Below are 12,532 nucleotides of genomic sequence, written 5' to 3'. Positions count from 1 at the left end.
GATGGAACTTTAGCATATATGTATACAGTGGCCAGAACAAATAAACAATAGCAATCATAGCAATAATAACAAAATGTCCAATGCCATGAAACCTCAAAATTATGTTTACATCATCATATGGCAATTTTATTGTATTTAAATATATCTATATTTTTCACATATTTGTAATACTTGTCAAATGTGGCATAATATATTTGAAATATGTTGTAAACTGAACCAAATATTACTTTTGTTGTGTAAGGCCAAATATTTGTAATATCATTCTTTATAAAAACTTTCAATGCGTCTTTCAATGCATTCAAATACTTTTTCAATATATATTAAAGCATATTTTTCAATATAAATCTCTAAACTGCGGACCCATTATATCTTCGGTTCGACTCTGGCCTTGGACCTCTGGTACATACTACAATGTGTTAGTTTTTCAATTTCACTGTTCACAAGTCATTTGATTATCAGTGTCTAAATACCTGAGATGTTACAGAAGGCTCCAGGGGGACAAGGCAGGGGCTCTTGGCTACCTAAGGGGCAGTAAAAGCCCACCTGGCAGCGCCCCCCTGTGGAGGTAGCTGGACAAAGACAGTTGGCGTTTGTGTAATTGTCCAGGTCAAAAGGCTGCGAGTTCCATGCTGCTGACACACAGAACCAACCTGAGGAGAATAGATGCAGCAAGAGACAGAGCGGGAGACAATGAAAGTGATGTACTGATGTTTTGACTGCTTTCTATTTCTGTAATATGCAAACACTGTTGCTGTTGACACACAGTAGCATCACATGCTGACTTTCTCAGCGCAGGGTGAAATACAACACTCAACAGAGCAGGAAGACAGAAATACAGAGCAGGGTGAGAGAGATGAGTCATTTAATAAACCAGATAACTACTGCTGGAATATCTGCCTGAGAAATGTATGCATTGGGGAGTCAGCATATGGATTGAACTGTTTTGCGCCTTTGCATGTAAATGAATAATATAGAGGGAATTTTCTAAATCCTTTTGTTGTTACTGAAATGCTAGAATAAAAGTGTAAAGAGAGGAGAAGTAATACGCTGAGTGATGTGGCTGGTGTTGAGTTATGATGTTTCGTGGTTAATGTGCAGTCTTTGTGCTTTTCTCCCCTCCACAAGTCTTCCAGACTGCTTTGGACTGGTTCACTGACCCCTAAGGACAAATAGGCTGGCACAGAGGACAAGTCCTGACACTGAGAAACTAGGCAGTATCGCTGTGATTGTATCTTTGGTAGAAATAAACAAAGACCCTATTACTGACCAGCCTTGCATTTTCCAGACACTTTGGTCAGCCTCTCCTTCTCACAGTAGTGTCCTGGAGGACAAGGCAGGCAGCTGTCCAAACTCTGAGTCATGGGCTCTGGGTTGTAGTATCCACGAGGACAAGGAAACTGGGTGGCATGTCTTGTGCCTATGCATATAATACAGTTAGATTTCAAACAAGTGCTACATTGACAATCAGAACAACAAAAAGCTCCTTGATAGAGATCTGTTTCTTTAGAGATCCGCTATGCTATCTACACTATGTCAACGTTTTTCCAAGACATTCATGAAGAGCCACGATCGTGACTGATACTGTTTTGGGTGAGTCTACCATCAGGGCAGTAGAATCCAGGCGGGCAGGGAAACTTGTTGAAGTTGCCAGTCATTTCTGCACAGTAGTATCCAGCAGGGCAGCTTGAACACACTGACTGGCCTGTGAGGTTGGTGTAGGTCCCAGCTGGGCAGGGCATTGGGCTCGCACTACCCTCAGGACAGTAATGAGCTGATGGGCAAAGTCCTCCCTCTGAGCCTGGAAAGGAAAAAAAACTATTAGATGTGGTAAATTACTGAGATTACGACAGCTAAGCCCTTCATTTAAATCCTGTGATAAACCCTAATTAATTCAGTAATCTTTTATTCAACAAACCACCCTTACACATTCAGATTTTCTGCATTTATCAGCATCTGTTTCTCTGTTTGATGCTTATTCATAAGATTTCTGTCCACACATTGTATATTAGCTCTACTCTCCAGCATTTCATCTCATGTAGGAAGATTAATCATTGGTTAATTAACTGTTAAATCATTGTGTTGTCATTTGATAATGACTTATCCTGCAGAAAAGATGGAGTACTAGAGTAAATCTCTTCATCCCATCATTCCACAAGCACAAACATCTCATGAAAAAACGTAAAACGTAATATTTTGCCTGTGGCTTTTATGTCTCCCCCCGGACAGTAAAATCCTGCTTGACACAGTCCAGATGGACGGGTGAGACCTGCAGCGTCACAGAAATGACCCGCTGGACATGGACTGCAGCCAAGGGTGTCTATCAGATATAGACTGTAATCATACACACACAAACATATACAGTTACATAGTAGAACAAAAGGGTTACATGTTTAGAAGTGTGTATGTGTCATATTTAGGTCCACCAACCTGTCAGAGTAGGTTCCTGGTGGACAGGGCAGTGGCAGACTGGAGCCCTCAGGACAATACCTCCCCTTCGGACATGCTCCTCCAACTCCTGTGCTGAAGTTGCCGTCTGGGTTCTGAAAGTTTACACCTTGAGAAGTTGTACAATTAAGATAAGTTTAGTAGTCAGCAGCACACTGCCCCTTTTGTACAGTAGCAGGTCTTTATGTTAGGTAGCAGTGATAGATGGTAATATTGCCCTCATTCACATAGTGTACCTGCTATACAGTAGTATCCAGCTTGGCAGAGTCCAGTAGGTTCAAACAGACCCCAGTCATCACAGAAGAACCCTGTTAACACAGCAAGAAAGGAAAGCATCATCAGGTGGAGATATCGTCAATTTCTCCTCTAAATAATTAAATGTGATAAAACTACATTATTGGCTTTTCCAACACAATTAATAAATTAAAAAAAGCTTTTTACATAAAAATCAGATTCGGCTCACTTAACATTTAATGAAAGACTTTGCAGTGTACTGCAGAGCAATGAAGACAACGATATGACAATACTCTCACCTGCTGGACAAATAAGGCACTGCTCCACTTGGCTAAGGCCAAACTGAGGGCTGTATGTGCCAGGAGGGCAGGGTAGGATACCTTCCACACCACCGCCAAGACAATAATGTCCTGCTGGACAGGAACGGACACCATCACCTGACAGACAGTAAGTCCCAGTGGGGCAGTCATCACACGCCTCTGAACCTTCATCCAAAAAAAGAAATAAGATAGTGAAGCATCCTGATACCTGATTTGTCATGCTGTTCCATAAAATGAACTGCCTATACCTGTAGTGTTTGAGTACGTTCCATCAGGGCAAACCACAGGAGAAGATGCACCCATGGGACAGTAGTGTCCAACTGGACAAATGTTTCCTGTCACACCGTCTGAGGGCATTGAAGACATGGCTCCTCCTGAACAGTAATACCCTATAAATAAGTAGATAGTAGAATTGACTGACATAAAGTGAGAAAAGAAAGGACAGACATCTTCATCTAACCATAAAATAATAGTCTTGATTGGTCAGTCGATGAATATATATATATATAAAAAACACTTCTCATCCTATAAATAAAAGTGTTCCATATTTACAGCATTTGCCAGTTTAAAAACATTTAATGTTTTAAAACATCAAACTACTTTTCAACCCATTGTACTTATTATTAATTCCCATACCTGTATCACAGATTCCTGAGGGCTGACTGAGTCCAGTACTGTTGCAGTAGTGACCTGGAGGGCAGGGCCAGCAGGAGGACAGATTTTGTGCTCCCATCATGCTGCTCCACGTCCCTACAGGGCAGGGGTTTTGCTGTGGGTGCATGGTTCCTCGTGGACAGACGTAACCTGCAGAACACACACCGCCGGAGGCCACGGCAACCTATAGGAAGGTGGCAGTAATCTTCAGAGTATGAAAAAGTTTCATCATCAATCATTTTGGCTTTCAGTTCCAGTTTCAAAGTTAAAGCTGTGGGTAGATTGAGTTGGTAGCTGTCATTCATTTCCCACGCACTACCAGCAGCTTATCCAAAGAAAACAAACATAATTATTTATTTAAGAAATGCAAACCTGCACTAAACATGCCTCTAAATTCATATTCATATCCAATGACAGAAAAACACTTTAGCAGTCAAAATGTGTGGGAAATTAATAGCTGCCATCAAATCAACTACACGGCTTCAACTTAGAGAACTTCAAAACCAAGATTTTTCCACCTCTTTAAGACTGTGATATGCAAACAAAATACAGGATTGCCTCACAAGTAATAAGCGAAAATCAACAAGCACATAGCACCACCATGTATATCATTCATAAATCATAGTACATATGAAATGCTTGGAGCCTAGTTTCATGTCACACTGCATATGGAAGGAACAAAAAAAACTAATGACATTAAATCAGTAAAATAGGAGTTAATTAAATTCCTTTCAATACCTGCAAGAGGTGACTGTATCCATACTCTTTCTCTGTGTATGACCTTAGGTAGGTGGGAAGAGACTTTATCGGAACTTTATAGACTGCTATGAGAGTAACTACTACAGAAGTAAACTATTTGGTTTTTACTAAAACATCTGTTGTCGGGAAAAACAGCTGGAAGCAGAGTTATCAAAGCTGTTATTCATTACGTCTTACTGGAGAGGCAGTGGAGGCTCCAGAGGTGCAGTAATGTCCCGGGTCACAAAGACCCTGAGGGCCCGAGAGGCCAACTCTGCTGCAGAACCAGCCTGCTTCACATGGCCGACAGTGCTCCACAGAATCGCCACCAGGTTGATCCGAGTAAGAGCCCTAAATAATGAGTATAATTTTATAACATTATGTGAATCTCAACGAGGATAACAGCAATCCATGAACTTTAAATGCTGACATTCACAGCACACACACATGCTAACACACAGATACTGACAGGGGGACAGGGTCGAGCAATAGAGGACCCTGGAGGACAGTAGTGTCCTGTGGGACACAATGATGGCTGGGACAAGCCTGTCTGGTTACACAGTCTGCCTCCCTGACATTCCACGCATGACTCTGCACCTCGATGCTGTGGAGGATAATAGATGAGGAGATAACCTTGAACATGAATTTACCTCATAATTTAATTCTAACAGTACACTTCCAGCACTTAGCATTCAGTATGGATTATTTCCTACCGTCTGAAAAGTGCCAAGAGGGCACGGTTGTGCCCTGGCTGCCCCCTTTAAGGTATAATAACCCTTCTGTGCTTCATTCTGAACAGGCGAAGCTGAACCACCGGTACAGTAGAAACCAGGAATACAAGGGCCTGAAGGTGAGGTGTTGTTGGAACCTAAACAATAGAAACTGACAGCAAAAGAAGTATATTGAGTTTCTACTTTACATAGTCCTTAAAGAAATAGGCTGATATCTTACTAATCATATTCATATGTGAACGTGGATGGCATTACCCTGGTGGACAGCTGACACACTCCTCAAGTCTACTGAGGCCGACGCTGCTGCTGAAGGTTCCAGGAGGACAGGGGAGGGGAGAGGATGACGCTAGAGGACAGTAACTTCCTGCTGGACACAAACCTCCTGTCGGCCCATCCACAGGAGTCTGAACATAGTCACAGTACATAAAGAGAAGAATATGAACTATAGTGAAATATTTTTATTCCTCTGTTAATATAATGTGATACATACTGTAACAATCTAATGCTTCATAATAGTTTCATCACCACAGAAAAAATTAGAAAGTATAAACTGGCTTAATATTTGTCACATGTGCAAAGAGAGAGAGAGGGATCAAAATATATTTATTAAAAAAAGAATAATACTGGCAAGCAACCTCTTTTTGATAAATTATTAAAATAGCATTTTCATACTGCAGACTTGGCTCCTTGTCTACAGTAGAAGCGCTCTTTGCAGCTTCCAGATGGCTCTGTGAGTCCCACACCGGCGCAATACAGGCCTCCACCACAAGAGGAGCACTCAGACCCATCACTGAGAGCTGGGCGTGAACTGAAGGTTCCTTCAGGACACGGTTCAGGAGCAGAACTGCCTTCTGGACAGTAAAAGCCCTGTGACAAAGAGAACTCATCAGATCTCATCCATGTAACAACACAGCTTTTTTCAAAATGCTGGATATTCCTACCCGAGGGCAGACTGAGGGCATGTGAGTCCCCAGTCTGTCGCAGTAATGCCTGGATGGACATAACACACAGGCTTTTCCACTGTGACCAAGTGTGTTGTTCCGATATCGACCAGGCAGACAGGGGTGGGTGTAGGGGTTCCCTGTCCCTAGGGGGCAATAGTGCCCTGAAGGACACACCCCTGTCTGAAATAATAAAGCATACAAAACAAATATATATGTATATTATTAGATATATTTATTTTGGAAGTGCAATCTTCATCTATAAACAAAAATGCTTAGCATTAAAGCATTAAAACCTATGATAAGATACTTTATTATATTTGTATTTTGTATCTTAAATTGCTGTATATTTCATTCCTTGAGAACTTACAGGACCCGTAATAGGCTGCTCCAGAGGCTGCTCGGAGTAACAGTACTTCCCCTCAGGACATTGGATACACTCACTGGCGTCACGCAGACCAGGAGTTTCACTGTAGGTACCATTGGGGCAAGGAATGGGGTTGGGATCCTGTTAAGGAAATCACATTTAAATGGTGCTTTAAACCTTTGAAAAGCAGACCATGTAAATTTATGTATTTGCTGTATGTATTGTTCTCTAACTTACAATGCTTCCTCCGGGGCAGTACGAGCCTCGAGGACAGAGGGTGGCTGAGCGCTGGGGGTCTCTGGCTAAACCCTGAGAGCAGAGAAAGCCTGGGGGGCACACCATCACACTCAACATGGCTTCCTCACTAGTGGTCTCATTACTGCAGTAGTGGCCCTGCAAGCATGGCGAACACTCCAAAGAACCCTCGTCCTACACACAAGAGAACATGATGGAAGATTCACAGGGTTAAAGTTAAAGATATCAACCTGCATGGGGGAGGGACAGAGAAAAATACAGACTGAAAACTGAAAAGGGAGAGCAGGATCGAACAATTCTGACATTGCTTCACTGGTGACAGCAAAGAAGAACTATAATAAAATTTGACTTTAACTACTCGTCTTGCTGACATTTACAGATGTACATACATGGTGAGTAATGTAAGACGATATCACTGTGGGTGGAAAATGCTAATCTAAAAATAGGACAATCAGAGTGGCTTATGGAAGGACGAGGCGAATACACCAGCTCTGGTTTCCACTGGCTTGGTCAGTTGACCAGTCACAGCGGACTGTGTTATAGATGGTGCCTTACAGAGTAGCTGCCAGCTCCACACACTCTGGGGTTGACAGTGGCTGAGTGGGGACAAAAATAGCCAGCAGGGCAAACAGAGCAGTCCTCCAGTCTTCGACCTCCTTTCAGATGGCGAAATGTGGAGCTGGAGAAAGACAGGGCAGAGCGGATATACTAAATCATATTCACTGCACAAGCTTAATTCTTTATTTTACCCCATATGGCAATTTTATTTCCAGATCGTCATCCTCCTTATCATCATTCTCACATATTCTTTCTGTCAGAAAGCTACTGCTTACGGTGGGCAGGGTGAAGGTTTGGAGGTGCCCTGTTGACAGAATGAGCCTTCAGGACAAAGCAGGCAGTCTTCTTTGTATCGGTTACCCATTTGCATACTGTAGGTGCCTGCAGGGCAAGGAAACTGGGTGCCATATGCGGTCCCTATTGATGTAACATCAAAAAAGTTACATCTATATGAATCGCTCATGATTACATGTTACACATGTTATTTTGTGAAATATATTGCATACAGAACCCTCCATTTAGTCTTTGAAAAAGTATTGAATTGACTACTTTAAAGATAATGTTGTGTTAAAATAATTAATTTACTTAATATACCATCAATTTTTCCTATATTGTGTCACACTCATGTGTACCTTCAGGACAGTAGTGTCCAGAGCTGCATCGACCTGACGGAGATCCAGATCCAGCCAAACAGTACCAACCCTTTGGGCATGGCCGACACTCCCTTTCAGCTTCTAATCCACTTTGACCACTCCATGTCCCCACAGGACATTTGTACTGGGTGGGGAACATAGTTCCAGAGGGACAATAATGCCCTGCAAAGCAGGAGAGTGGTGGTCTCTGGATGCCACCAGTTCCTGATGAAGCACAAGTAGTATAGGTATCAAGGTGGGAAAGCAAACTGCAAACTATAGATTTAATTGATTTAAAGCTTCTTTTTTTTTTTTAAATATCACAACATGTTTAACATAACAAATATATTAATGGTGACAGTTTATTTTGGGGATTACTAGTACAGCTAGCTAACTTGTTTACACACATGAAAACCTTAGGTCAGTTATTAATGTGTAATTAATAATAATAAATAATTAATGTGGACATAGTGATCAAATGAATAGAGGCAGATTCGTGCACCACTCAAGACTAGGAAACAAACACAAGGGCTATTTCTATATGTTGACTAAAATCACAAAACATGTATTATATTGATACATCACACAGCTTTATTTAGCATAAAGCCAAATTAATTTCTCCTGATACTATGAAATAAGGCCAACTGAACTGAATATATGTTCAGCTGGCCTTATTTCAGGCCCACTTTACCAGCCATTTATAATGACAAACTAAAGGTTGTCTTCTGATACTATGAAACAAGGCCAACTGAACATGTATATACTGTATGCGAAAGATAAATGGCACCTCGAAGACATGCATATCGTGCTGGGCACCGTTGACACTGTGAGCGGTCAGTGAGGTCAGTGCGATTGCTCAGTGTCCCTGGTGGGCAGGCATTGGTCAGTGCGTTGGGTTTGGAGGAACCAGGGGGACACACATACCTATCAAGATTCAGTCAAAACATCAGAACTATCTCACTCAAATATGCAGTATATCGAAAACACAAACCTGCAGTATCACTGAGGACATCACTCACCCTTGCATGCAGTCCACATCGGGAGCTTTCAGAGCTACTTGTGTGCAGGCCTTCCCTGCATAGCACTCCCTGCAATCGGCCAACTCGTCCTGACCCTCTAAAGGGTTAAAGGAGCCTGGTGGACAGGGAACAGGGTCGCGTGTCCCCGCCGGACAATAATATCCAGCTGGGCATTTGAGACAGTCCTTCACACCTGGGTGGAAGAGTGTCATGTCAAGATGAATGTACTGTAGGTTTTCAATACACCATAGGCCTACTTTATTAGTCTGTCTGATTTATTTTAAGGTATCAAATAGAGTTTTTGCTATCTGCCCCTGTGTTACTCCTGCCCCTGTGTTACTGTGTGCATCTATTATGTATGTCTATACTGGGCTACAGCTTGCCATCAACAGTTGTTTGTTTTGTTGCTAGAAATCTTTCTTTGCTCTCTTGGCATCCATTTGTTGCTTTTTCTTTCGGCTTCATCCATATATTTAAGTTTTCCATGGGATCTAAGACATATATCTTTATATAACCACTGAGTTTTGCTATGATGGACTGCTATAGCACCATAATAGTTTAATCTTAGCTGCACAGGGACTGTTCCCAAATACCTAAAATGCAGGAGAAAAATCAATACTGTAAATAATGAAATATAACTTGATAAATGTTGAGTATAAAACAGTAACAATACGGCACACAAACTTACTTATTGCTCCTTCGTGAGGGGTGAAGGTGCCTCGAGGACATGTCACTTCTTCCAAGCCAGCAGGACAGTATCTCCCCCGAGCGCAGGGCAAGCCAAGCCCAGATGAGCCTAGAGTATCACGCATAGGCACACACACACACACACACACACACACACACACACAGATATGAATGACATATAAAAGAGAACAGTAGGCACAGTGCATCCTGCAGTAACATTTCACATCTAAAATCGATCTTCTGCTGTGACACTTTTTTTTTTTTGTATTCCAGTATTGTTGCTCCATTGAAGTCAGTGTATTAGTGCTAAGACTTACCTGCAGGACAGAAGCGCCCTTCTCTACATCTCTTACAGGCTGCCCTACTTGTCTGACCCAGTTGTTCCCCCGCTGTACCAGCGGGGCAAGGTGACCCATGAAGGGTGGCGGTGCCCTCCTCACAGTAATAGCCCCGTGGGCACATGAACTGGGAGGTGGGTCTCTGTGAGCTGCCTTCCAGACAGTAAAACCCTTGAGAAAAGTATTTATAGATAAGTTCACAAAAATGTTTTTTTTTACATAATGAAGACATAATAAACAATTAGCCAAGTAAAACTGGTCTGCTGGGCTTAAGACACTGTAGATTTAAGGGTAGGCCTATACATAGTGAGATGATTGCATAGATTATAGGTATTGGATGTCAAACTGAATATAACAATATGGATGGTTTGCCACCTGCAGGACAGATTGTGCAGTCTCTCAGCCTCCGTAGACCTTCTTTAGGGCCATAACTCCCAGCAGGACAGGGAACAGCTACACCTCCTACACAATAATGACCTAGGGCAATCAAAACATGTACAGATACATATTAGAAGGACAGGAAAGTGCAATAAATGGGAGTGTGCAGTGATAAACACTCACCTACTGGACACGTCACACACGATAACCCATCCCTTGTGTCTTTGTATGTTCCTGGTCGACAGGTGGTTATGTGACCAGACCTGTGGACTGGCTTGTTCCATTGGGGGGCCACAGCTCCCCCACACAGCAAAGATGTATCATTACAACTAAGACAGTAGGTCTGTCCAGGGGTGGAAGACCAACCAGGAGGACAGGGAAGCGGCTGTTTCATGCGATTATCTGGACAGTAACTTCCTATGGCAGGCAGAGGACACATTTTAATTGTGGGATTTTATTTCCTATCACAAATTAACAGCAGATTTCATATGTTAATTGTCTTTTTATTACAGCACTACCTGCTGGACACTGCAGACACTGGATGCTACACATTGTGGAATATGAGCCTGGGAGGCAGTCATCACACGCAGTGTGATCTGTGTTAGGCTCCATGCCAGGCCCGCACTACAAGGCACATATGAATAAAAGGAGAATCATCATGGTTTAAATATACTTAAAAATTCAGATACACTTTAGCAACGTCTCTCAGATGCAACACACTTTGAAGGAAGGATTTTGTAACTGAAAAAAGTCTGCCAGTAGTTACTTTGAAAGGAAATCCAGATGTGCAGATAGAATCTACAGGGCAGGGCAAACACTGAAGGACCCCCTTGGGAGAATGTTGTCCTGGGGGGCATAAAGAGAGGGTCCCATTCGCTGGATCACATGAGAAACCGGCAGGACACAGTCTACAGTCCATTCTGTCCTCTGAACTGATCAGACCTGGAAAGCAAGACTGCAACATACAGAAATTTTTCAGACATTTTTCACAGCAGACATTTCAACTTGTCACACACAGGTGTAGATAATCAATAATGGCTGCATTACATTGCAATAATCAGGGAGAGAGTCCTTGTTGATGTTATTGGATCCACCTGTGCTTTTCAGTGTTTGTTGTGAAAAAGACTAACAAGTGAAATATGCACTTTCTTTCGGGCATCTTTTTAAAGGGCATTACAGAAAACCTTTGGGAACCACTGTGTTGTGTAATGTCTTACCTTGCAGTCACTGATACTACTTTTCCCTGTGTAGAGGTTAAATGTTCCTGCTGGACATCTATGAGGTGCAGATACATTTCCAGGACAACTATTTAACAGAAATTTATTTTATTAAATACATTACAATAGAAAATGCAAATTCTTACGTGTGATACTTATTTTTAAGTTCTATTAGTACCTGTAAAAAAATACAGGTGAGTAATTTTTAAGATATTGATAACTTACAAATGACCAGAGGGGCACTCTAAACAGAGCTGGTAGGAGAAGTATTTTCCTTCTGGACATTGATAAATGTCTGTCTCTTCAACGAGGAGGAGGTCTGCACTGCCTTCAGCTGATTCTTCTACACATAAATTAATGTCAAGAAGGATGTCATTAATCAGCATGTGTGACTGTGGTTTTGTTTCTTCTTAAATTAGCTTAATTCATTAAATATACTGAGAGAAAGGCAACATTGCTCTTACCTGAGGTAAGTCCAGATTGTGTCAGTAGCAGAAAAATCCATGAAAAACAGAACAGGTGCATTATTTTCCACGAGCACATTATCACTGAATCTCTTATCGAGTCCATACTATTTCTTTTTTTGTGTATTTTCATTCAGGACTGTTTGGTCTGAGCCTACATGACTGATTGTTTAAAGGCATGAAAGTGAGAGGCCCTCAGTCACTGAAAGGGAAACATGAGCACGAAATGTGATTCCCATGTGATTGCTTTACCTGATAATGGTGTGCAATGATGTTCTGTAACTATATCTTTCACTTTCATAATGCATGAGTATGTGCTAAAGCTAACCCAGATATTGTCTCTGTTAATGGATGGCTTCAATTATTTATGCTACTTGTGTAATTAATTTAGGGGTTATAAAGATATGAAATATCAGATGCATTTCTGGAATCACTTAAATCAATCCAGGGGCTAACACTGGATGCTTTGTCACAAAAGACCCTTTTTTTTTTGTTATTTTCAAAGGGTACAAAATTAAAAATAAGTGATTTCATTTCAGTAGAAAAACAATGCC

The 12,532-nt window shown here is 41.7% G+C and overlaps 1 protein-coding gene across 1 annotated transcript; it reads right to left on the bottom strand.

The window, feature by feature from the left end:
- Positions 1 to 4,809: 4,809 nt before the first annotated feature.
- Positions 4,810 to 11,820, bottom strand: LOC113746054 (multiple epidermal growth factor-like domains protein 6). Its single transcript, XM_027280316.1, has 20 exons — positions 11,740 to 11,820; positions 11,515 to 11,602; positions 11,064 to 11,252; positions 10,816 to 10,921; positions 10,481 to 10,714; positions 10,295 to 10,396; positions 9,899 to 10,090; positions 9,583 to 9,690; positions 8,895 to 9,087; positions 8,663 to 8,799; positions 7,876 to 8,100; positions 7,519 to 7,660; positions 7,241 to 7,364; positions 6,668 to 6,859; positions 6,434 to 6,571; positions 6,064 to 6,246; positions 5,795 to 5,989; positions 5,378 to 5,526; positions 5,105 to 5,273; positions 4,810 to 4,995 (listed from the first exon to the last, which is right to left on the bottom strand). The coding sequence occupies exons 3-20, from the start codon at positions 11,214 to 11,216 to the stop codon at positions 4,810 to 4,812; spliced, it is 2,928 nt and encodes a 975-aa protein (XP_027136117.1). The 5' UTR covers positions 11,217 to 11,252; positions 11,515 to 11,602; positions 11,740 to 11,820.
- Positions 11,821 to 12,532: the final 712 nt, after the last annotated feature.

This window comes from Larimichthys crocea, chromosome VII (genome assembly GCF_000972845.2).
Source record: "Larimichthys crocea isolate SSNF chromosome VII, L_crocea_2.0, whole genome shotgun sequence".
NCBI classification, from domain to species: Eukaryota; Metazoa; Chordata; class Actinopteri; family Sciaenidae; genus Larimichthys; species Larimichthys crocea.
This window is presented reverse-complemented; position numbering and strand designations above follow the sequence as displayed.